Consider the following 23,479-nt stretch of genomic DNA (forward strand, 5'->3'; position numbering starts at 1 on the left):
TTCATTACTCTCATCAAATCCTCAAACCAAACACAATCTAAAGTGGTAGGTAATAAAATGGTAGACAAAGGTTGTGTTTGGTAGGAGGATTTGATGAGAGAAATAGAAACGGAAAATGAAATCCAATCTAAGCAGGTTGTGTGTTTTTTTTTTATTTTATATTTTCAATCAAAAAAAAATCTCATTTTTTATTTGGTTATAATAGAAAGTACATGGGAAAAGAAAATGAGGGGAAAATACAATTTCATTTTTTGTCTTTTAAATTTACTAAGACTCTTTTATTTCTCCATTTCCCAATTCAACTAAACATAACTTGAAATTCGAATCTTACAATTCTTTTTCATTTTCTTTCTATTTCCCTTTTTCTTTTTCTTTTTCTTTTCTCATCAAATCTTTTCAAACAAACACAGTCTCAGGATGGATTATGTAACAAATATGATTGGCCCATTTTGTCATGATTTTATGAAGTGAAATAAAAAGTAGATAAAGAGAATGGAGGCATATGGATAAGACCAAGAAAACGAGATAACAATGTTACATATATTAAAACAAGATAACAATGTTACATATTTTTAATTTATCACTCTTAAATGGCTTTAATAAAGTGGCATTGAGGTTAGACTTCCGGTAGTACTACATGCACTAATTAGTGTACTAACTAATATACTAACACTAGTTATGATATTATTATTGACCCCACTCATTATACAAATTACAAATATAAAAAACCTCTCAAATTATGCTACATCATCAATTGATACACTAGTTAGTACACTAATTAGTGCATATAACATTATTCATTAGACTCCATATGATAAAATATTTAACAAATTAAAATTTGACACTTATAAAATACATCATTAGGGGTGATTTTAGGAGTGATAAATTAAGTGTTTTAAACATTTTTCATGAAAAAAAAAAATATGGCATGATGCCCACTTGATCAAGTCTCTACTACTAATTTTATTTTATTTTATTTGTTATTATTATTATTATTTGATAAACTAAGCGTTTCAAGCCTTTTTCATGAAAAAAAATATATGGCATGATGCCTACTAATTTTATTTTATTTTATTTGATATTATTATTATTCTTCTTCTATAGCACAAGATCTTCCTTTTTCATGTGAGTGAGAATTATTTTAAGAAGTAAATTATTAGATAATAAAATTATTAGTTTGCATATGGATGTCGAAACTTTGAAACTCCACACAGTTGCTTTTTGTACTTTTTATTCTTCAAATTTTACGTACTCAAGTGGTTCCATTCTAACCTAACACACATTTTAATTAGTAATAAAATATCCATCCCACTTATTAAATTAACAAATACATGACACATAAAATTGAACCTCACGTTTGCCTGTTTGTTTATTTTAACATGTACTTTAACGAATATTTTTAACACATCCATTATAAATGCTTTAAATCTCACTATAATTAAATAAAATTTTATATTGAAAACCCAATTAAATAAGAAAATTCTAAAAGCACAAAATCGATCACATAATCAGATATTTGTACATTTTTTTGAGTCTCACCTCCATATGAAAAGATTATATCTAATTCTTTAATTAGTTTATTTACAAGCAAAATTGTATTACTTATTATGGGTAGCCCATACTCTGATTTTATTTATGTATATATATATATATATTTTTGTTGCTCTGATCTTGTTTTGGGTAAGAACTCTTTTGATTGGTTGTTTAGAGGTCATGCACAAAGATTATGTGCTTGTTTGGTGTAATTTCTACCAATCTGAATGTTAATAATTAAAAATTAAAAATTAAAAGCATCTCCGCTACTTTTTAATAATCCACCGTTCGACTTTATTTTTGTCTAATAAATTTTACTAAAAAATTACACCAAAGTCTTATACAAATTTTAAAAATTAAAAAAAAAAAATTATAAATAGTTGCATAAAGTGCACCAAACAGTGCCTATGCAGGGAGGTGCATTAAAGTTTGATGTGTTTCAATTGGATCTTTAGGGATGCGATAAAGAAACAGGAATAAAGCAAATTACACTGTTTGTCCTTACCCTTCCATTCTTGTGTCATTTTAATTTTTATAATTTCAATGGATTCAATTTTGATTTTGAATTTTTTATTGTCTCAAATTAGTTCAATTGATCCTAATTATTAGTATTTTTTGACAAATGCACACATGAACAACATGTGTCATGCTTTTAGGAATAAAATTGAAAGCTTCATCAATTCAACGACTTAATCTTAACAAACTCATTAATAGTTTTTTGTCAAAAACCCTAACGATATTATCAATTGGACCAAATTAATATAATATTTAAAATTAAAGGTTAAAATTGACTCAATTAAGACTGTAGAGACTTTTATAACACAAGTAACAAAACGTAAAGACTATAAGTTTATGAATCCCCAATTTTTGTCTTGCAAAAATTACCGACACACAGTTTACACATGCTGTAACACTTGCAAGTTTCCTTTTTTGCAATCAATTTGATTACTTTTTACTTATTCTCATCCTCCATAATGTTTTAACAAACTTCCATATCAAAGTTGTCGCATTGAATGAACATATTTTTTTGCTTTAAAATATGTATATATATATATATGTTGTCAATTATTTTCCATTAAACCGAGGTAGGCCAAATTACAAAGCAACCAGAGAAATATAGGAAGGATAAAACGACTTCAACTTGAAACTAATTTCTTGAGCAATATCACACAGACTTCTTCCATGAAAGCATCGTTTTGTAGATAAATTATTCGACAATCTTACGTGTACTGTGTGAAAATCTGAATTTGGAAACAGTATTGGAAAAATAATGAAAACTGAAATGAAAAAAAATAGAAGGAAATACTTATAGACATAATGTAAAAATTCTATACTTTTAATTTAGAATTGTGTTCGACACAATTTCTCTAAGACAAATTTGTCTCGCTACAATATGCATGAGATTATTGGACGTTCACCTAACAACATACAACAATCAAACTTTATAGAGCAGCCTTTTAAAGCACCTCCTCCACCTGATACTTTAAATCTAATGTGACATTCCAAAAGTCATATTTTGACATCAAATATCAACTCTACCCAGTATATCGCACCAATAAGTTTACGAATAAAGAACCAACTACATATAAATAAAAAATACACAAAACAAAACAAATTTCATTATTATATATAGATAATAGAAACACACAATGTGACTCTAGAAAAACAACCCAAAGAGGTAGCTCTCTGTAAAGCACAAACCTAAAGGGTGAACAAACAACCCAGCAACAAGCAGTAAGTCCCAATGGACTTTAAACACCACTAGAAAGTCCAAGCATTTAGGGCATAACAAAATTACAAACCATCATGTTTTAGAGGTGCATGTCACCCTTTGGTAAAATTGTCTACTGTTTTATGACAACAAAGCACAGCCACACACGTCGGCAAATAAGTCCAAGAACACAGAAATCAGACATAGAAGCGCATTAGTCGTATAGCCAACATCAGCACGATGGAAAGGAGGAATGCCACTTCAAGATACTCGTCGCTTGGCACTTCACCTCCACCTCCACCACATCCACGTCCACGTCCACCTCCACCACCACGTCCACATCCACCACCTCCACTTCCACCTCCACCTCCACCTCCACCTCCACCTCCATCTTTCCGAAACAAGAACTTGAATATCTTTTTCCCAATCCTAAAGAATTCCAATAAGATCTTTTCCCATGCGTCAGGCTTTACACCTTCCTGTTGATCTGCATGAATAAGAATTAATAAAAAAATGAAAATGCTATGCTGGTTTTTTTTCCGTCACCATTTTGTATATACCCAAAAGCTTAAGGGGGTGTTTGTTTCAGCTTTTCAAAGCTAACTTATGGCTTTTAGCTTTGAAAAAGTTGTTTTGGACTGTTTGGTTAAACTTATTTCAAACAGCTTCTGATTCTAACAGCTTATTTTAACTCAAAAAAGCTGATTATGAGAAGCTGCTCACTCCTTACTTCTGATTATCAGCTTCTACTGTGGACATGTTAATTTATGGTTATACTCTTAAATTTTTTTATTTTTTATTTTTTTAAAAATAGAAAAAGACCCAAATAAACTATAAATTATTATTATTATTTTTTATGAGAAATGTAGACAAACAAAAAATAAAAATTAATTAAAAAAGCTATTTCACAGCTTATTTAACAAACACTACTCAGCAGCTTAAATCTATAATCCAACAGCTACACTAAACAGATTAACAACTTCTGATTAAAGTCATAATGTATAATCTGTTAAGCTATAATCTATAAGCTGTTTTAACAGCTATACCAAACGGGGCCTAAGTCCAAGTTATTGAGTAGCAAGGTAGTGGTGTTTTATATGCCCAAGATCAACCATGCAAACTTCCGATGTGGGACAGGGTGTTGCAAACTCCCCCACTTATAAATCCTCGCGTCCTCGCAAGGGTCAATAATCAATCAGAATACCACAACAAGCTCGTGACCAGCCCAGAATAAGTGGCCCACATGGTTGTGTGCATGGGTCAGCTCTGATACCATTTGTAACGCCCCACTACATGCTGGCCCAAATAACTTGTGGGTCGACCAACAATACCCAAAAGCTTAAGTCCAAGTTATTTAGTAGTCACTCTGGATATTTAAGATTGATTCTTTGTTAAGAAATCATTGTCATACCCTCATGATAAACAGAGATATATAGCAAGCAACGAAGGAAAAAAAAAGGGGGGGGGGGGGGGGGGGTGGTAACATAAGGTATAGAATATTACTGCAAAGGCATTCAAGAGACGAGAGAACTAAGGATATATATATAGTAGAAAAACTAATCCAATCCATAACAAAGTACCGCAAATACAACAAATACAAATAGACTAATCAATAAGATTGATGAAGTAACAATTAATAATAAAATAACAAATTGGAAAGCAATAGTCTAATTCCTTTTCTCAGCCAAAAAATTGTAACCCTGAATACATGGACTCTTTATAAAAACTTATTATTATTTCTCAGAAAAAATGCTAGAAGACAGTCTTCTCTTTTTGTTGTTTGGCCTTTGCAAAAAAGTCTTTAGCCACTCAAAAAGTCACAATCTCACATAGGAATCAAGGTTCTAAATAGTGGTTATGAATAAAATCCTGAATCGACTAAAAACCTATACATACCGTGACCTGGTCAATAGACATATATAATTTTTAGGAAAAAATCAATTTATCCCCTTGGGGTTTGGTCCTGTAACATTTTACCCCATATTATTCAAAAATAGTCGGACACCATCCATAAGGTTTCGTACTAAAGTGTAACCGTCAACTCCGCAAATGTCATGTAAAGTTACCTTAATACCCCTATGTCTTATTCCTTTTCCTCCTATTCTCAGTCTCTTCTATTAAAAAAAATATAAAAAATTAAAAAAAAACTTCCAAATCAAATTCATTAACCCTAAATCCTAACCATCTTTAAATTTTTTAACCTAAATATTAAATATAGTTTCCAACTTAACAAATTATTTAACATTAAATCCTATTACTTAACCTAGTTTTTCAATTTTAACCTAGACTATAAATATAATTTCTAACTTAAACCAATTATTTAACACTAAATCATTTTTATTTAACTTTTTTTTTTTAATTTTTAACTCAAACTTTAATTTAACCATACATACACACAATATATACACAAAAATGTGTATACAATTATATATAGTGGGTGAAATGAGGATGAGAATGGAAGAGGGGACCATGACGAGGAGGCTGGGGAGGGGGGTGGAAGGGGAGGTCGGAAATGGGAGAGCAGGTCAGGACTAGGGTTGGCTGTTTGCGTTAGGATTTGTAGGTTATGGAGAAGAAGACGACGGGGGCAAAAATTTCATTATGTGAACACATAGGCAAAAATGTACAGGGCCAAACCACAAAGGGGTAAATTGGATTTTTTCCTAAATTTATTATCACCATATATACAACGGAATGTATCAATATTGAAAATCAAAAAAATCAGTATGTATCAATTGGAATACTGAAATGTATCAATATTGAGAAACAAAAAAATTAATATGTATCAACCAACATAATACATATTGTTCAATATTTAAATCATAAGAAACACGAGTTTAGTTAGAAAGACCTGATGACCGTTGTTGGCTAGAGTGGTTGTGCGTCTGTGGGTTGCTACTCGGATTTGTCACTATGTTGTAGACTCCTGAAGAGGTGAGATAATATATTCACTACCATTTCTAATGATATTTTTGTAACAATAATATTACATAGCTCAAAAAAATTACTTAAAAACAAAGTTTTAGATGTATAGACTAGATTCGTTTTGGATGTGATCCATCACACTTCTCTAGTCTATATATATATTTTTTTTTTATTTGAACGGCAGAAAAGAGCTATATTGATGATAAAAAAACAACAAGGATTACAGAATACATCAACAGAGCGGGAAAACAATAGCAACAAAGCTAGACAAGATTGGTGAGCTACCAATCAAAACAACCAACAAAAACCAGCAGACAGTAGGAAAGAAGATCAAACTGCAGCAATGTAACATAGCAACCAAACAGCAGAAATGAAACAGAGGCACCTCCAGGTCTGAAACAGAGTTGAAACTCAGCAACTCAGATCAAACTGCAGCAATTCAACAACTCAGAACCCCTGCACAGAATCCCCAAACAGAGTCCAACCCACATATGCTGCTACTACACACCAGAAGATAGTAGAATATAAGCCAAAGCCTGCTGCAAAAACACTCAACCCCGACCACCTAAACAAACTCGAATCTGGCTGATATTAAAAAGAAAATCATTAATGGAGAAAGGGCAATCCTTAGAAGAGGCCTTCAGCCAAATAGCTAGCCTGATAATAATAGACTCTTTAAGGGGTTCTGCATATAATCCTTAGGCCAATATATACCTATATGGTCCCTGTAATTTTTCAGATTGTATAAACTTAGTCTAATTGATAATATTTGTTAAGAAATTGAATAGATATCAAGAGCAAAATAGTTTGTTAAAAAAGAAATGGACCATTTCAAATTGGATGCCAATCACTCAGTCATTCTGATATAAGTGAATTGACTATTTTACTCTTTCATTTCAGTCTAATTTCTAAATATTCTGAATTGGACTAAATTGACATAATATGACAAAGTCAAGGTAAAATCGATGCAGTTAGAATTACAATGACCAAATTGAAATAAGAGCAACAAGGGCAATGAATCTAAACTTTAAATATTATTTCTTAACCAATTATTTATCACAAAATCCATTGTATTTAACCTATTTTTTAAAATTTTAACCTAAAGTTTAATTTAACATACATAATACATAAAAGTAATATATATACACACAACTATATACAACGGGAGGATGAGAATGGGAGAGGGATCAATTTAGTCCAATGGATAATATTAATTAAGAAATTGAATAGACATCCAGAGCAAAATAGTCCGTTCCAAAAAGAAATGGACCATTTCAAATTGGATGCCAACCCCTCCATCATTCTGATGAGAGTGAATTGACTATTTTAGTCTTTGATTTCAGTCCAATTTCTAAATATTGTTATGAATTTGATTAAATTCACATAATGTGACAAACTCAAGGTAAAATCAATGCAATTAGAATTACAAAGACCAAATGTATATAAGAGGTAAACTACAAGGGCAATGACTGTATTTCACCCAAATTTATTACCATCAGCAAAATAAAGTGTATCAATATCAAGAAATAAAAAAAGTCGATATGTATCAATTGATAAATTATCAATATCAAGAAATTTAAAAACTGATATGTATAAGTTGATATACATATCGATTGATATTTAAAATCATAAAAGTAAATACAATGAATCAGAGAGACCTGACAACTGTTGCTGACTATAGCTAATGCCTTGCGTCTGCTGGTTGCCGCTTGTTATTGCCTCTGGCCTTTTGGCACCTAAATAGGTGAGATAATATATTCACTATCTTTTTCTTATGATATTTTTGAACAATAATATTACATAGCCTAAAAGAGTAACTTAAAAAATGTCAAAAAACAAAAATTTTGAAACGTCAACTAAATTTATTTTGGATGTGATTTCATTACGCTAAGTTTGAATGTACACCACCAAACTTTATTTTTTGATAAATTTTCACATTAGTTTTTAGACTCCCTCACTTTTTCTTTTTTCTAACTACTAGACAGTAGACACAAACTTGTCCACATTTTCATTAAATAATAAATAATATTAGAATTATTATATTTTTTACTATATTGTGATTACCATACGATGTGGCACACTTACAATCACTATTTCAATGAGTCTCGCAAGAATTTGATTAATATTCAATCATTATGTGTCTACCACATCAAACAATAAGCAAATTATAATAAAAAAGTGTAGCATTAATCTAGACAATAAGAAAGGACAATATAGCTTCTCTAATTTTAAGAAACATCATTCATACATACTAATGAAGAAATAAAGATAAATAAGCCACCTTCATTATGTTCCGGTCCGTGATGTTTTACATATATATATATATATATATTTTAATAATCGGTAGAATATAGGACAAGGCAAGTTGCACTCCCAACAGTAAGACCAATGTAATCATATCACTTTACTAGAGACGAATACATGAGACCAATGAGCAAAATTAATCAACCACTTTGGAGAAAACAAAATATAATCAAAGCAAAAATTCGTCTTAGCATGATATAAAGGTCTCAGACATGTAGGATCAGTTTAAGGTTGGATTTCTATCGATCAACCTAGGCTTTGTTAATGTGATTAATATAAAATTAGTATTATGAAAGATGTACAATTATTTTAACAATAATACCATGATGACTATATTTTCGTATCATGTTTTGCTTAACATCTCATGTGTGTTAATACTGCATTGGCAATAAACATGAGTGGTGGAATCCATTAAACTAATACAATGTTGACAAATAAGATGGTAAACCAATTGTGAAAAGAAACCATGATTATCCTAACATTACCAATATTTTAAATTTCATTAATAAATAAATGCATTTTTGAACCTGTCTTCAGTTGCCGCGCAAATTCCTGAACTTCATTAATGTTTATAAAAACATTCCACATCTCTTCATTAGTTGCTATAGCCTTGACCAAAGTCTACATACAAAGTGGGCCCAATAGATTTAGAGGACATAAATTGATGAAAATAATTTTCATGACAATAACTGCTTAAAACTTTAAGCTCCTTGTCACGTGATAAACTAATTCAAAAGATTAGCAAATAATATTCCTTATGTTCTTTGTGGGTGATTTATTAAGAGTCTTTTATTCTTTCTATTCAAACCGAATACTTTTGTTTCAAGAAAAAGATAGGCAAGTTGGTCATATACATGATTCAAAGGGATTCAACAATGATCACTTTGGAACATGTTGTGAGCATGATTTTAAATATCGAATGATATATAGCAATACCAGCCGATATGAATTTTTTTTTTTTTTTTGGTCTTTAATACCGATACACTCTGGTACACCAGTGGGAATAAAAATCGCATGCATATTGACCGGTTTGCGATATATATCGCTTCATAGCTGATTCATGACCTGATTCAGAGATGATATGTCAGGTCGGTTCACTGCTATGCAGTTCTTTTCACAGCTGATCATTTTAAAATTTTTGCAATACCTTGGTTACATTGTTTAAAACCTTGGTTGTGAGTGTACCTCATATCATTAATTGCTACTCGTCATTGAAAGCATGGTGTCTTGTCCAAGTGATTTATCAAAAGAAAAAAAAACAATAGTCTTGTCCAAGTGGGAAATGGATCTTGTCCAAGTGCAAGAGAAGAACAATTGTCTCAAATTACTGATTATGAGCAGAATAAGGCACCTGAATGGGCTTGACTCTGTTCATCAATTCAAAAGCTTTTTGAATAGTCATTCCTTCAACAGAATGCAGCTTTCCTAGACCATCAAGGCTTGAAATCAATGGAAGTGAACCGACTTTTGATCCAGCGTCAGATTGCAAAAAACTACACGAGGTGTCACATAATGGATAGGATTAAGATCAGACACATTCATATCCGAACTAGGCAAGGGAACCCAAATCAACTAGTGCAACACAAAATCACAATAAAAAGTTGTGTATATATATAAGTAAAATACGTGAACTATTGAAAAAGATAACAAGTCTAAATCATGAAGCACTAGACTACAACTAGAAGCAAGCCTAGATCATGTACTGCTATTCTATTCTCTCCAGAACTATTCTATTTCACTCTCTTTGGTATATTGTAATACTTTGTTTCTCTCCCTTTGCTATACTGTAACACTTTGCATTAAAAAGGGGCAATAATACTATGGTGATCACATTTGTATACCACAAATGGGAAAGTGTTACAGAAAGTAAAGAGGTTGGAGGATTGGGAATCAGAAAAATCAGGGAAATGAATTGAACGTCTTTTGATGATATGGTGGTGGAGATTTGGCACACAAGGGAATGCTTTTTTGAAGAGAATTATCTGCAGCAAATCAGGCAATGTGAACAACTCCTGGCTTCCTTTTGGCACATCTTCATACAATTCATCCAGGATCTGGAAAGATATCATTGCAATGGAAGGTAGGTGCACTACTTTGTTTAATTTCTTTGTGTCAAATATCGAGTGTTCTTTGGATGATGGTAGTGTTAGAAAGGTTAGTGCTATATGGGAAGTGATTGCATATGCAATTTTGTGGACAATTCAGAATGTTTGGAACAAGCTTGTCTTCGAGGATACACAACCCAATTGGAATCTCATTCCACTGCTCATTAAAATGAGAGTGGCATTTTGGGTCAAGGACTAAGCAAATCACCTTCCAAACTTTATGTTGCTTCTTTCAACATTTTATCCTTTAATAATTTCTAATTCCTCACTTTTTAGATTTCACCATTTGTTTTTCAATTTTGCACATTCTATAAAAACAATATTTTTTCTACCTATCTTTAAGATGCTTTGTTACAATTATTACTATGTCATTTCTATGTCTATCTTTTTCAGTATGGCAAATTTTACGGGTGAAAGAAAAACCGCCTACACCAAACAGACCGACCGCACCGACCGGTTTTCGGTTTGTTTTCTACACCGCCAAACAGTCAGTCTGTGTTGAGAATTTTTTTTCCTGAAATTCGGTTCAATGTTTGGTTTTGGAGATTTCATGCCAAACCAAACCGAATCAAATTTACAAATTATGCCAAATTTACCGAACATTCAAATAATATACAAGCATTAGCTCTTACTATTGTTGAATTTGATATTTGATAAATTAGTCTTGGTGCAACTACGTTGTTGTTTGTTGCCAAATCTTAATTAGATTGATCTTTTTTTTCAAAAAAAATAAATGAAGGTAGTTATTATTTTTTTTAAACAAATGCCCAAACTGGTAAACCACACCGAACCAAACCAAAACCAAATTTACCGGTCCAGTCCGGTTTACCTGTTCTGGTCGTTCTGTTCGGTGCCATAAGTGTAGAAAACCGACTTTACTGGTTCTATCAAAAAAAAATGCAAAACTGGACCGATTTCACTCCTAGTAAATTTTATACACAAATTTTATTAACTTTTTCTTCTACATCGTTACTACATTGTTACAATTTAGTTTCTTATAAACATCTTTTACTCTTTTCTTCTAATCATAATATTTACTAATTTCATAGTTTTACCTATTAGTGTTCGTATATTCAACATTGCTAATCTATACCTACAATTCTAGACTAATTTCTTTACCTGCACTAGTTTAGTAAAACGCTAAGACCCTTGCCTTCTTTTTACTGCACTCGAGTGCTGATGTGGTGCCCCTTGCCCATTTTTTGAAACGCTTAAAGGAAGGAGCAATGAGTTCGTTACAAATAGGAATGCAAATGGATCGAGCCGAGCTTTGGGATGTTGGAGCTCGGCTTGTTGAAAATTTGTTGAGCTCGAGTTCGAGTTGAGCTTAAGTGGAGCTTAAAAAAATCTCGAGCTCGAGCTTGAGCTCGACTCATCTATTATTTGTGAAAATCATGCTCAACTCGAGTCAGCTCAATTACTTAAAAGAGCCAAGGTCAAGCTTGAGCTTTGAAAGAAAATTAAAACTTAAATTACCATGCAAATTAAGAGAAAAAAAGAAGATTATGTGCAAAACGTAAGTAATGCTCATATTGTTGTTAGTTTTATCAACTAAATATGTAAATTAGCAAAAACTCCAAACATAAATACCGAAATAAATTAAATTAATGAAAATATATTATTAAAAACGAATATTAATTTATATAACATTTGTGTTCACGAGCCTACATGAGGCAAGCTTTGGTCTACTTGAGCTCAACTTGATAAATAAATGAACCTAAAAATTTTGCTCAAACTCATTCATTTAGTAAACGAGCCATATTCAAAAGAGCTTTCAATAACCCAAGCTCGAGCTATTCATGAATTGCTTGATTCGTTTGTAGCCCTATTTATGGGAATACCCTAGCAGTTATTTGCATATTCATATTAAGCTTCATGCTAGTGAGGGATATAAAGGGATTTTCAAGCTACACAACCCTCTTTATCCAAACATGGGATAAAAATGAAATACTGAGCAAGAAACATGTGGATTAATAAGTAGAGAAAGAACATTAATGAATATTATTTTGCCTTTCATAGATAAGTTGTAAACATAAAACTACACAAATAAATAAATAAAACCCACATAAGAAAACTTCCTAACCCAATATTTTTGTACTACTTACCTTGTAAACCCTGAGATGGCTGAGTCGACTTCATCTCCAGATGGAACGGAAAGTGGTATGCAGGAATTGGCTGGAATCTGAAAGTTAGCCTCAGAGGAAGTTGATGCTTCCATGGCTGTTTTCACTATACAAAACAAAATGTAATGAAGTTCACCATGAAATATATTGTAGCAAGTTCCTAACATATATATAACAACTACAAACTCTATTAAGTTTGACTGGACATGCATTAGTGAAGGTATGCAAAATTGGCGCTATATGGACTCCTAAAATTTGATTCAAAAACAAAGTACCGAATTAGTATTAGTTTAAAAAATTTATAAAAAAAAAAAAATTATAAAAAAATTCATAATAGAATAGCAAATTGATCATATATGCTAAGAAATTGATAAGCTTGGCTTGATTGCCGTTTGGATTTGGATTGTCCAGCATTCATTGTGCATATTAAGCCATTTGTATTAATTCCATCCAACTGGGTTTAAGATGGTTGGATAGCTAAGTAATGCCTGGCAGGTAACATCTTTGTACCTTTCGGGAAACTTCCCTGGTAGAAAGGTATGTTGCTAGAGAAGTTATTTGGTGGTCGTTGACATTGAGGAGCTTCTACATACCATCATTCTTCTCAGTTCACACCATTTTTTATTAAATTACGATTGTGTCCCGCAAACAAATTACCATTAAGGACAAAAGATGCACACCTTCCCTCTCAATCCCACCATTGCCAACCGCCACCCCTAGCCACCACCACCCTACCCCACAACATCATGACCCCCAGCTCCCCACCACTGCAAACCCCATTGCCAACCACCACCACCCTGCCCCACAACATCATGACCCCTAGCTCCCCACCACTGCAAACCCCTCGCTAGCCCTCCCACCACTGTGTCCCCCCTCCCTCCCCAACCCGTACCACCGCAACCCAATCCGCTGCCTAGGCCCCCACCATTGTGACCACCCCTCCCCCAAAGATCTAGGAGGAGGAGGAGGAGGAGGAGGAGGAGGAGGAGGAGGAGGAGGAAAAAGAAGAAAAAGACAAAGAAGGTGGCGGCGATGGAGAGGGGCAAGAAGGGAAGAGGTGGAGGTTGGGGAGTAGGTAACAGGGAAGAGAGAGAGTTGCGCCAGTGAGGGTGGCAGAGGGATAGAGATAGGGTTAGGGTTAGGGCTTGAAGGTTAAAGATGAGGATATTATGGGGATTAAGTGGTGTGAACTGAGAAAAAAAAGAAAAAGAAAAAAGATAGAATTGTTTGTGTGAACTGAATAATGATGTCAACTGACAAAAAAGTAGGGTGTGGGAATAGAAGCTCCTTCAACATTGTGCCAAGTTGCCAACACCCCAAGAGTCCCAATCACTTGAAACTTTAAATGATTATGTGACTCTTGAGTAAGGGTGTGTGCAGGTCGACTTAGGTTGATTTTTGGGGAAAAATCATCAACTGAATTATCCTTGGCAAATGGAGAATTTTTTAATATGCTTACCAACACAACCACCCTCAAAGCAGGTTGCTTGAATATTTCGGCGATTTCAAACCAATGGTTTGAACAAGTTGGATGGGTTATAAATACAAAATGAAATATAACATTAGTGAGCATATAACCTTAATTTATTTATTTTTTAAAATTTCAACCAAAAAATTTAGTATTTGTTCCAAATCCCAACACAAAACCAACAAATTAATCAATGCATGATGTTATTCAAAATTATACTTTACAAATTAATATAAAAAAGAGTCAATTAAAATATAAATATGCAATAAAAATGAGGGGGGAGAATTATTTGATGAATGGTATATAAGGTTAGGGAGAGATTGCTAGTGAGCAAGTGCAAGGTAATTTTTTCATATACATATAGGCAGGTTGGGTTGGTTTGCAGACAAGTTGACAAAAGACTGTAACTCAAATGCCATACCATAGATTGATCCATGTCTTCAGCCTTTAAGGCATAGCTTGCCTTTACTGGCATTGTGAGAGTAACCACCTTATTGGTGGCCATATTTATTTGAGCAATTTTCTTATTATTCTTCTTAGCAAGTATAGTGTATTCATCTTCAAATTTCACCAAATATCCTTTTTTGTATCAATTGGCCCACACTTAATAGATTTTGAGTTAAACTATTAGCATAAAGAACATCATGGATTAGCTTGGTGTTACCTCCCTTTGTTTGCACAGCAATGGTGCCTTTTCCTTCAATGTTCTGAACCTTCACATCTCCAAACTTCACTTTGGATTTCACTCCTTCATCCAAGCTAACAAAGCTGCTATTGTTTCCTGTCATATGGTTGCTGCATCTGCTGTCAATATACCTCGTGTCTTGCGCTTCTTGTTGAGTGTTCATGTAAGGATAGAACTGTTGGTTTGAAGATTCACGCTTTTCTGAAAAGTTAGCTTCATCCTTTATACGAAACCAACAATCTTTTTCAAGATGGTTAGGATTCTTGCATCTTGTGCATTTTTGGAAATGGCAGTCCATGCTTCCATGATTAGTATTCTTGCAAAATTTGCAGCGAGATTCAGATTGTGATATACCTCTTGCAGTCTGTTGAGTGTACCTTTTTCCTCCTCTTCCAGGGCCACGATTAGATTGGCGTCTCTGAAATTGATTGCCTTGATTTTGTTTCTCGTTTTCTCCATCCTTATTTTCTGACATTTTCATCTTTGTTTGAAAAGCTTGCTCCAACGGCTGATCAGAAAATCTATTCATTCTTTTTTCATCCACTTGAAGGGAACCCATTAGTTCATGTAAACTAAGAGTTGATAAATTTGTTGATTCTTTTATGGCAGCCATCACACGATTGTATTTGATTGGAAGGCTTCTCAAGACTTTTTCTACTACTCTTTCATCTTGTATTATACCTCCACAAGCCTTCAATTGATAAATGATAGAAAAAACTCTTAGAAAGAAAGTTTGGATGGACTCACCTTCCTTCATCGCCAAATTGTCAAATTCTGTCCAAAGAGTTCGAAGTTTGACATCGATCACCTTCGCCGATCCTTGAAACTCATTCTTCAAAACCTCCCATGCTTCTTTAGATTTTGTTGCGGCCATTATCCTTGGAGCAATTGATTTCGTGATTGCTTGTTGAATGTAGTACAAGGCTTTGGCATCTTTCATCTCATGTTCTTTCAGCTTCTCCTTCCTTGCCTCTGACCATGCTGATTCTTGGCTTTGAGGGCTTTCATAGCTATTTTCAACCAAATCCCATAGATCTTCTAAGATAAAAAGGGTTCTCATTTGAGTGCTCCAAAAATCGTAATTTTCTCCTTCAAAAATTGGTAGTCCGGCTGGTGAATATTTGAAGGTTGTAATGCTGGAACTTGCTGCCATCCTTTGGACTTTTGCTGACCTTCAATGCTCTTATACCACTGTTAGGTTGCTGCAGGGTGTGATGGGGCAGCAAGAATTCAGGAGAGTTAGGAAAGAGAAGTTCTGTGCAGAAATTTGTAAAAATCTGGAAATTTGTTACAAAAAATTGTGGGTATGAATCAGTTTTTATTTGTGGGAAAGAAGATGAAAAATATGTTCTCACTTCAAGTTATTTGCCTCTGTTGGGCTTGCATGGCTGAATAAATTAGATGCCTATTAATACTTGTTTACAGATCATTCTAGAGTGCAACTAACTCACTCGAGCTACTAACTACTAACAAAAGAATTTTCAGAATTGATTTTCATCAAGATTCCACTATTTTGCTTTGCACCAATCAAAAAGAGTGTACTGTTCGCAATCTGAGCTTGTGAAAGAAAATCAGACTCATCCCTTAAAACCCTTTGTTTATGGTTTACCATTGAGTAAATGCCACATCAGCTAAAATGTGTTTAACTGTGAAATTCTCTTCATTCCAGTTGTTTTGCCCCTTTTCAGAATTGATATCCATCAAGTTTCCATTTTTAATCAGCAGATGATAATAGTTAAATTTGACTCATGTGTATGCAATTTGGGTTTTGTAGTTGTCTCATTGTTAAAAATTGATGCTATATAATTTATTGTTTGGTTTATTTTTATGAAATTTTATTTAGGAAGATTGTCATCTTTTTTTTAATTCAAAGCACCATCTCTATCTAAACACCTTGAGACCTATGTGCAACAGTTATCTTTAACATTAGAGTTCCAGTAATTTATGCGTGATGGCACTCCTGTAATTATGCATTATTATCAATATAAAAGGGGATGAGGTCTCACTCATTCCCTATCTCTTTTTCTTCTCTAAACTTACATAATAAACTTTATTTTATGAGCGTTAAACTATTTGTTCCTCAATTGTGCAAAAAATATATTTTTCTATAACTGCCAGTCCTTTTAGTAGCATGTGCTATTTTTGCTTTGTTAATTATATCACATATTATGTCACATATTATCAATATAAAAGGGGATGAGGTCTCACTCATTTCCTATCTCTTTCTCTTCTCTAAACTTACATAATAAACTTTATTTATGAGGGTTAAACTATTTGTTCCTCAATTGTGCAAAAAATATATTTTTCTATAACTGCCAGTCTTTTTAGTAGCATGTGCTATTTTTGCATTGTTAATTATATCACATATTATGTCACACCCCAGATTTCTAAACCTAATGAGATGAACTAAAAAAAGGTAAGTCAGTACCTAAAAAGTCAAACCAATTAAAGAAGTTCATGATTACGTTAGGGTGCAATGAACCAGAATACGGTCGAAGGAATTCATTCCAGTCATGAAACTTGCAAACTCGTTATTTAGGGTTGTTTGGGAAGATCTACATAAGTGTACTTTTTGACTTTTTATGAAATATGGGTTGGGTATGGATTGCGTTTGAAGTGATGTGATAGAGAAGTGATGTGACAGGGAGGTGATCTGACTTAAATAAGATAATGTGACTTAAATAGGATAGTGACTTTTTGGCTTTTTGACTTTTTTAAGTTATGACAAACAAAGCCTTAATCTTGATTCAAATTCCATTTTATTTGACAATCATCTAAACATGTTGACAATGTTTCCAACTTCTAAAATTTCACAATAAAATTCACTTTTTCCCAAACGAAACATAAACTTCGAAGGTTAAATATTCATTAAAATAAAGCCTAGCCATTCACTTTCAAAATCATTTTAGAAAATTATAAAGCATGTGAGCACATAGACAAGCTCTAATTCATATACTTCATTATTTTCAATAAAAATGTAACTTACTTGACATCCTAGGAAGCATAGATACGGATACGAGATACGGATACGGCGATACGAGAAAACCTAAAAAAATAGGATACGGGTACGGCTAGGATACGTTTGTGGAAAATATATTTTTTAAAATTATTAATAGTGAGTTACACATAAGCTAAAGAATGTTAAGAAATCACAATGTAATTTTATAATGCACAATACTATCCTTTAAGGATTTTGTAATAATTTAAGCTAGTAGCTTGTTTACTTTTTAAATTTTTTATAGGTCTTGCAAATATTTCATTTCAGTATCAAGTTTAATATATTTATATTACAATAATAGAACGATTCACAACTTGTCTCTATGCTTTTTCATTTGACACTAGTGAAAAATATTATATTCAAGTTTACTTGCTTATTTATTTATTGATATTTAATTTTACCATTGTTATATTCTTTTGTTAATTCTTAGTTTCTATGTAGTTATAGGGGACATGCAAGAAATAATTAGGATACATCAATTTGATAAATTCTATTATTTAACTCACTATGCTCTTCTTATCGAAGAACTTACAAAGTATTAAAAAAATATTCTTATATTTATACTTGCAATTATATTACATTCTATTACTATGCAATAAATGTTACAATTCTAATTTCATAAAACAAGTAAACATGACTTGGAGTATCCGATACTTCAAAATTAAGTATCCAATACTCTAAAATTAATGAAAAATTAATTAAGAAGTATCCGATACTTTTAACAAGTATCCGATACGTATCCGCGAGTATCCAAGGAGTATCGGTATCCGATACGGATACGTCACCCTATTTGAAGTATCCGTGCTTCATAGTTGACATCCAATCTCCCATCTTTGACAACTAAACTTTAAAATATCATCCAAAGCATATTAATCATGTCAACTTACACCGCTAAGCATAGATCAAATACTTTAAAAAAATTATCTAAAGTAAAGTTTCAAAGGTATATGGCTTTAAAAATAAAGCCCTAATCTACCAAAATGTATAGAAAGATTATACATTTCAAACATGGCATAGAACAACTAATACTTCAAAATTTTCATTTTACATCATGGTTATCAAAATAGCAATGCAGATCGTAGAATTGTACAATTCTATATTGTCAAAATGATCCAAATTAGTGTTATAGTAGGATCGCAAGTAGGATCGTGTGGGATATTGTAGGACTTGTGATTTTGCACCTTATTTTTAATATATATCATCCTTATTTGTATCTTTACCTTATTTTTAATAGGAGGTACAATCTTATGATCTTCGATCCAATCCTACGACCCAATCCTATCCAATCCACAATACCCTCTCACTGATCCTACGTAGAATCTCGATCTTAACAACCATCTAACACAAGATTGTTAAAATCGGGATCTATGTGGGATCTTTGGAAGCGAGTCATGGATCAAATCATAGAATTAGATTGAGAATTGTAAGATTCTAATTTCAATGCAAAATAAAATGAAAAATTATCTATAATAATAATGTACGTAAAATAATTTTAAAATCATTAAAGAAAATGGTAATTTGATATAAGGCATCTTCTATGCTTACATTTATTAGAGGAGATGCTTCGAGAAGGATTTATGGCCAAATTTTTCATATAGACATACATATCTAAGAAATAAATAACAACAATTTTTTTTTTTGTTGGAATGGGATAGTAGTAGAATCATGATCGTAGTATGATTCTACAAAATTTAAGATCTTAATGTGATCCGGATTGTTTGGCTCAACTGGGGTTATACAATTTAAGATCCTAATGAGATCCGGATTGTTTGGCCCAATTGGGTTATAAATTGTAAGATCCTACGATCTGCATCGTGATTATGATAACCAACCATACTCTAACATGCCATTCAAGATAAATTAATTTTGAGTACTTTTTTCATAGACTTTCAAGATAAAACACCCTAGGCATGGCATCTAACAAGTAGTAACATCAAACATCCCATTTTCATGATTTTTTAAAATTACCTAATATTGAAAATAAAATACATACATGGAACATCACAAAATTCCTCATCCAAGAACAAAATAACAAAAAAATGCTTTTAAAATTAAGAACACCCTAAACGTGTTTACTTTAGAAAATCCTACCCTTTAATTTTTACCACAAAATCAAAAGAGATGAGATGAGAGGATTGAGTTTTACCCAAAAAAATTGAGAAGTCCTCCAAGTGAAGTAGACTTCAAGAGAGCTGCTTCGTCTTCAATGGTCACAGAAGCACCAAGAGGGGCATTTGGGTCTTAAGTGTACAAGTGTATAGAGAGTGTGTACAATCTTGGGCACGATGGAGGGGAGTGAGGAGAGCCTAACCCTTTCAAGTCTTTCAACTCAAGAAGACAATGCTAAGCTCACCAGATGAAGAGAGGCTCCTTGCCTGAGAAAAAAATGTGAAACAGAGAGACAGCTCTTGGTTTGTGAAAAAGACAAAAAAAAACAAAGACTTAAAAAGTGTAGTCTTCGAGTGTAAGTTTAAGCTACGAGGAAAGGAAGAATTATTAGAAATTTTAGAGACAAATTATAATAAAAAAAATAAAAATAAAAACTAACTTTTAATTTTTTAGTCTTATCAATTTAAGTTTAATATTTTAATTTATTTTCAATCTGAACTATTTATTTATTTATTTAAAATAAAATTGACAAAAAAAATATTTTAATCATTAAATTGTATATATAATATATCTAAAATATTATTTTTATTGATTTTAATAATTGAAATATCTATTTTTTCATCGATTTTAATTAATGAAAATAAACAAATAATTTACATTGAAAATAAATTAAAATTTTAGATATTAAATTGATAAAATTAAAATTTTATTTCATTATAATGCTCAAATCTTAAGAATTTTTTTTTGTAATTTTTCTAAAATTTTATTTTGTGATATTTTGACAATTAAAAGAGAGAAAATTAGTTTAAGGTCCCTCTTTCACTTTTAGTAATGTATAAGATCCACAATATTATTTTATAATATCTAAGGTCTCTCAATTTGACACTCTCAAATCAAACCCCTCTCTCTCTCTCTCTCTCTCTCTCTCTCACTCTTTCCTATTTCAACTCTCTCTCTCTCTCTCTCTAAATCCAAACCTCACTTCACTCCTTTCAATGGCCGCTCTAGATTCCACCGGAGCTCATCATCGTCGTCTTCTTCTCCAACTCTCTCTCCTCCGTCAAGCGAAGCTCAAAGCATCCTTATCCATGTACGATTTCACCGATATCGGAATCGAAGCATACCACGACGAGAAGACAACTCAATGGTGGAAGTGAACGACGATACCATTTCTCAGAACACAGAGCCGTTTGTGAATGGTGGTTTGGAGTTGACATCGTAGTCCAAAAGGCTTTGAGTATCAATTTCCATTGGCAACACCAGTAGTCAAACAAGCTCTATAAATTCACGAAGATACATACATGTATATATAGATATAGAGAAAGGGAGGCAAGGTGTTGGTTATCATAGTGGAGCTTCAGAGAGTTGATTAGAAATCAAAGCTTAGGTATTGTAGTAGTTATAAATTGTTTGTTTTGCTGTGTTTGGCCAAATAAATGAGTCAACCACCTGTGCATCATGGTTCAGGGAAGCAAGTGATGAGCTTAATGGGTGGTGTAGATGTTGAATTTGAAAACATCCTTATGTATCTCTGTGGTTATGTTTCTCTGCCATGTGTAATTATGATATGTGTTTGTGTATGTTTGTTTTGGATCAAATGCACCTCTAAAGAAAATCAAAGAAGCAGTATGGCAGAGAAAATTAAAGAAACAGCATGGTAGAGAAAATCAAATAAGCAACTTGACAGAGAAAATTAAAGAAGCAACATGAAAATCAAAGAAGCAACATGGCAGAGAAAATCAAAGAAGCAACCTGGCAGAGAAAATCAAAGAAGCAACCTAGCAGAAAAAATTAAAGAAACGGCATAGTAGAGAAAATCAAAGAAGCAACATAGCAGAGAAAATTAAAGAATAAACATAGCAGAGAAAATTAAAGAAACAACATGGCAAAGAAAATCAAAGAAGCAACCTAGCAGAGAAAATTAAAGAAGCAACACGGCAGAGAAAATCAGAGAAGCAACACGGCAGAAAAAATCTGAGAAGCAACCTAGCAGAGAAAATTAAAGAAGCAACACGGCAGAGAAAATCAAAGAAGCAACACGGCAGAAAAAATCAGAGAAGCAACCTGGTAGAGAAAATTAAAGAAGCAACACGGTAAAGAAAATTAAAGAAGCAACACGGCAGAAAAAATTAGAGAAGCAACATGGCAGAGAAAATTAAAGAAGCAACACGGCAGAGAAAATTAAAGAAGCAACACGACAGAGAAAATCAGATAAGCAACCTGGCAGAGAAAATTAAAGAAGCAACACGACAGAAAAAATCAGAGAAGCAACCTGGCAGAGAAAATTAAAGCAGCAACATGGCAGAGAAAATTAAAGAAGCAACACGGCAGAGAAAATCAGAGAAGCAACCTGGCAGAGAAAATTAAAGAAGCAACATGGTAGAGAAAATTAAAGAAGCAACACAGCAGAGAAAATCAAAGAAGAAACCTGGTAGAAAAAATTAAAGAAGCAACATGGCAGAGAAAATCAATGAAGCAACCTAGTAGAGAAATTAATGAAGCAACATGGCAAAGAAAAACAAAAAAAGTAACATGGCAGGGAAAATTAAAGAAGCAACCTGGTAGAGAAAATTAAAGAAGCAATATGGCAGAGAAAATTAGAGAAACAACTTGACAGAGAAAATTAAAGAAGTAACATGGCAGAGAAAATTAAAGAAGTAACAAGACAGAGAAAATCAGAGAAGCGACCTGGTAGAGAAAATTAAAGAAGCAACATGGCAGAGAAAATCAAGGAAGCAACCTAGTAGAGAAATTAATGAAACAACATGGCAGAGAAAATTAAAAAAGTAACATGGCAGAGAAATTAAAGAAGCAATATGACAGAGAAAATCAAAGAAGCAACTTGACAGAGAAAATTACGTATGACAGAGAAAATCACACAACTAGCCAGAGAAAACAAAGAAGCAACATGTTAGAGAAAATTATACATGCCAGAGAAAATTATACATGACAGATAAAATTAAACATACTAGAGAAAATTACATTGGGACTTTACTTGATGGTACTCAGTTCGATTCGAGTCGTGATAGGAGAACACCGTTTAAGTTTACTCTTGGCCAAGGTAAGGGTTTCGTAATCTTTTCATTATTTGATAGATCGATATTGGTTGTTCAACTAGAAAAGATTGTGAAGGGGAATTTCTCTAGGTTTGGAGAGGGGGAATTTCTCTGGTTTGGGAAAATTTCTTTGGGTTTGGAGAAGGGAAATTTCTCTGGAGAGAAGGGAAGGCCAAGAAGGCCAGAGAAATTTCCAAAATTTCTCTAGAGTGTGAAATTTCTCTGAAGGCCAGAGAAGGAAAATTTCTCTAGAAAGAAGGGAAGGTCAGAGAAATTTATCTAGGTTGGATAGAATTTCTCTGGTCCAGAATTTCTCTGGATAGAATTTCTCTAGTTTAGAATTTCTCTGGCAAGTCTAGAGAAATTCTCTAGATGAAATTTCTCTAGATCAGATTGAGGGACCATAGACATCATGAAAATATTAGATATCCTTTATGCTATAAAATCTTAATATCATAGACC

General features: G+C 32.8%; 1 protein-coding gene across 4 annotated transcripts; it reads right to left on the reverse strand.

The window, feature by feature from the left end:
• Positions 1-3,130: 3,130 nt before the first annotated feature.
• Positions 3,131-20,318, reverse strand: LOC114292553 (uncharacterized). Of its 4 annotated transcripts, XR_014362258.1 has the most exons (9): positions 19,999-20,296; positions 14,834-16,056; positions 12,684-12,807; positions 9,825-9,966; positions 9,001-9,094; positions 7,828-7,905; positions 6,555-6,669; positions 6,096-6,170; positions 3,131-3,731 (listed from the first exon to the last, which is right to left on the reverse strand). XR_014362258.1 is itself a non-coding variant. In XM_082916531.1 (8 exons), exons 2-8 carry the CDS (start codon positions 16,005-16,007, stop codon positions 3,442-3,444), a joined length of 1,977 nt encoding a protein of 658 aa, XP_082772657.1. In that variant the 5' UTR covers positions 16,008-16,056; positions 19,999-20,318; the 3' UTR covers positions 3,131-3,441. The 4 variants fall into 4 exon arrangements, 3 of the variants coding, with proteins under 3 accessions (XP_082772657.1, XP_082772658.1, XP_082772659.1); XM_082916531.1 differs by lacking the exon at positions 6,555-6,669 and having other exon boundaries at positions 19,999-20,318; XM_082916532.1 differs by lacking the exon at positions 6,555-6,669 and having other exon boundaries at positions 14,834-16,131; positions 19,999-20,287.
• Positions 20,319-23,479: the final 3,161 nt, after the last annotated feature.

The sequence above is a fragment of the Camellia sinensis genome, chromosome 2 (assembly GCF_055761805.1).
Source record: "Camellia sinensis isolate YWXY chromosome 2, ASM5576180v1, whole genome shotgun sequence".
NCBI lineage: Eukaryota > Viridiplantae > Streptophyta > Magnoliopsida > Ericales > Theaceae > Camellia > Camellia sinensis.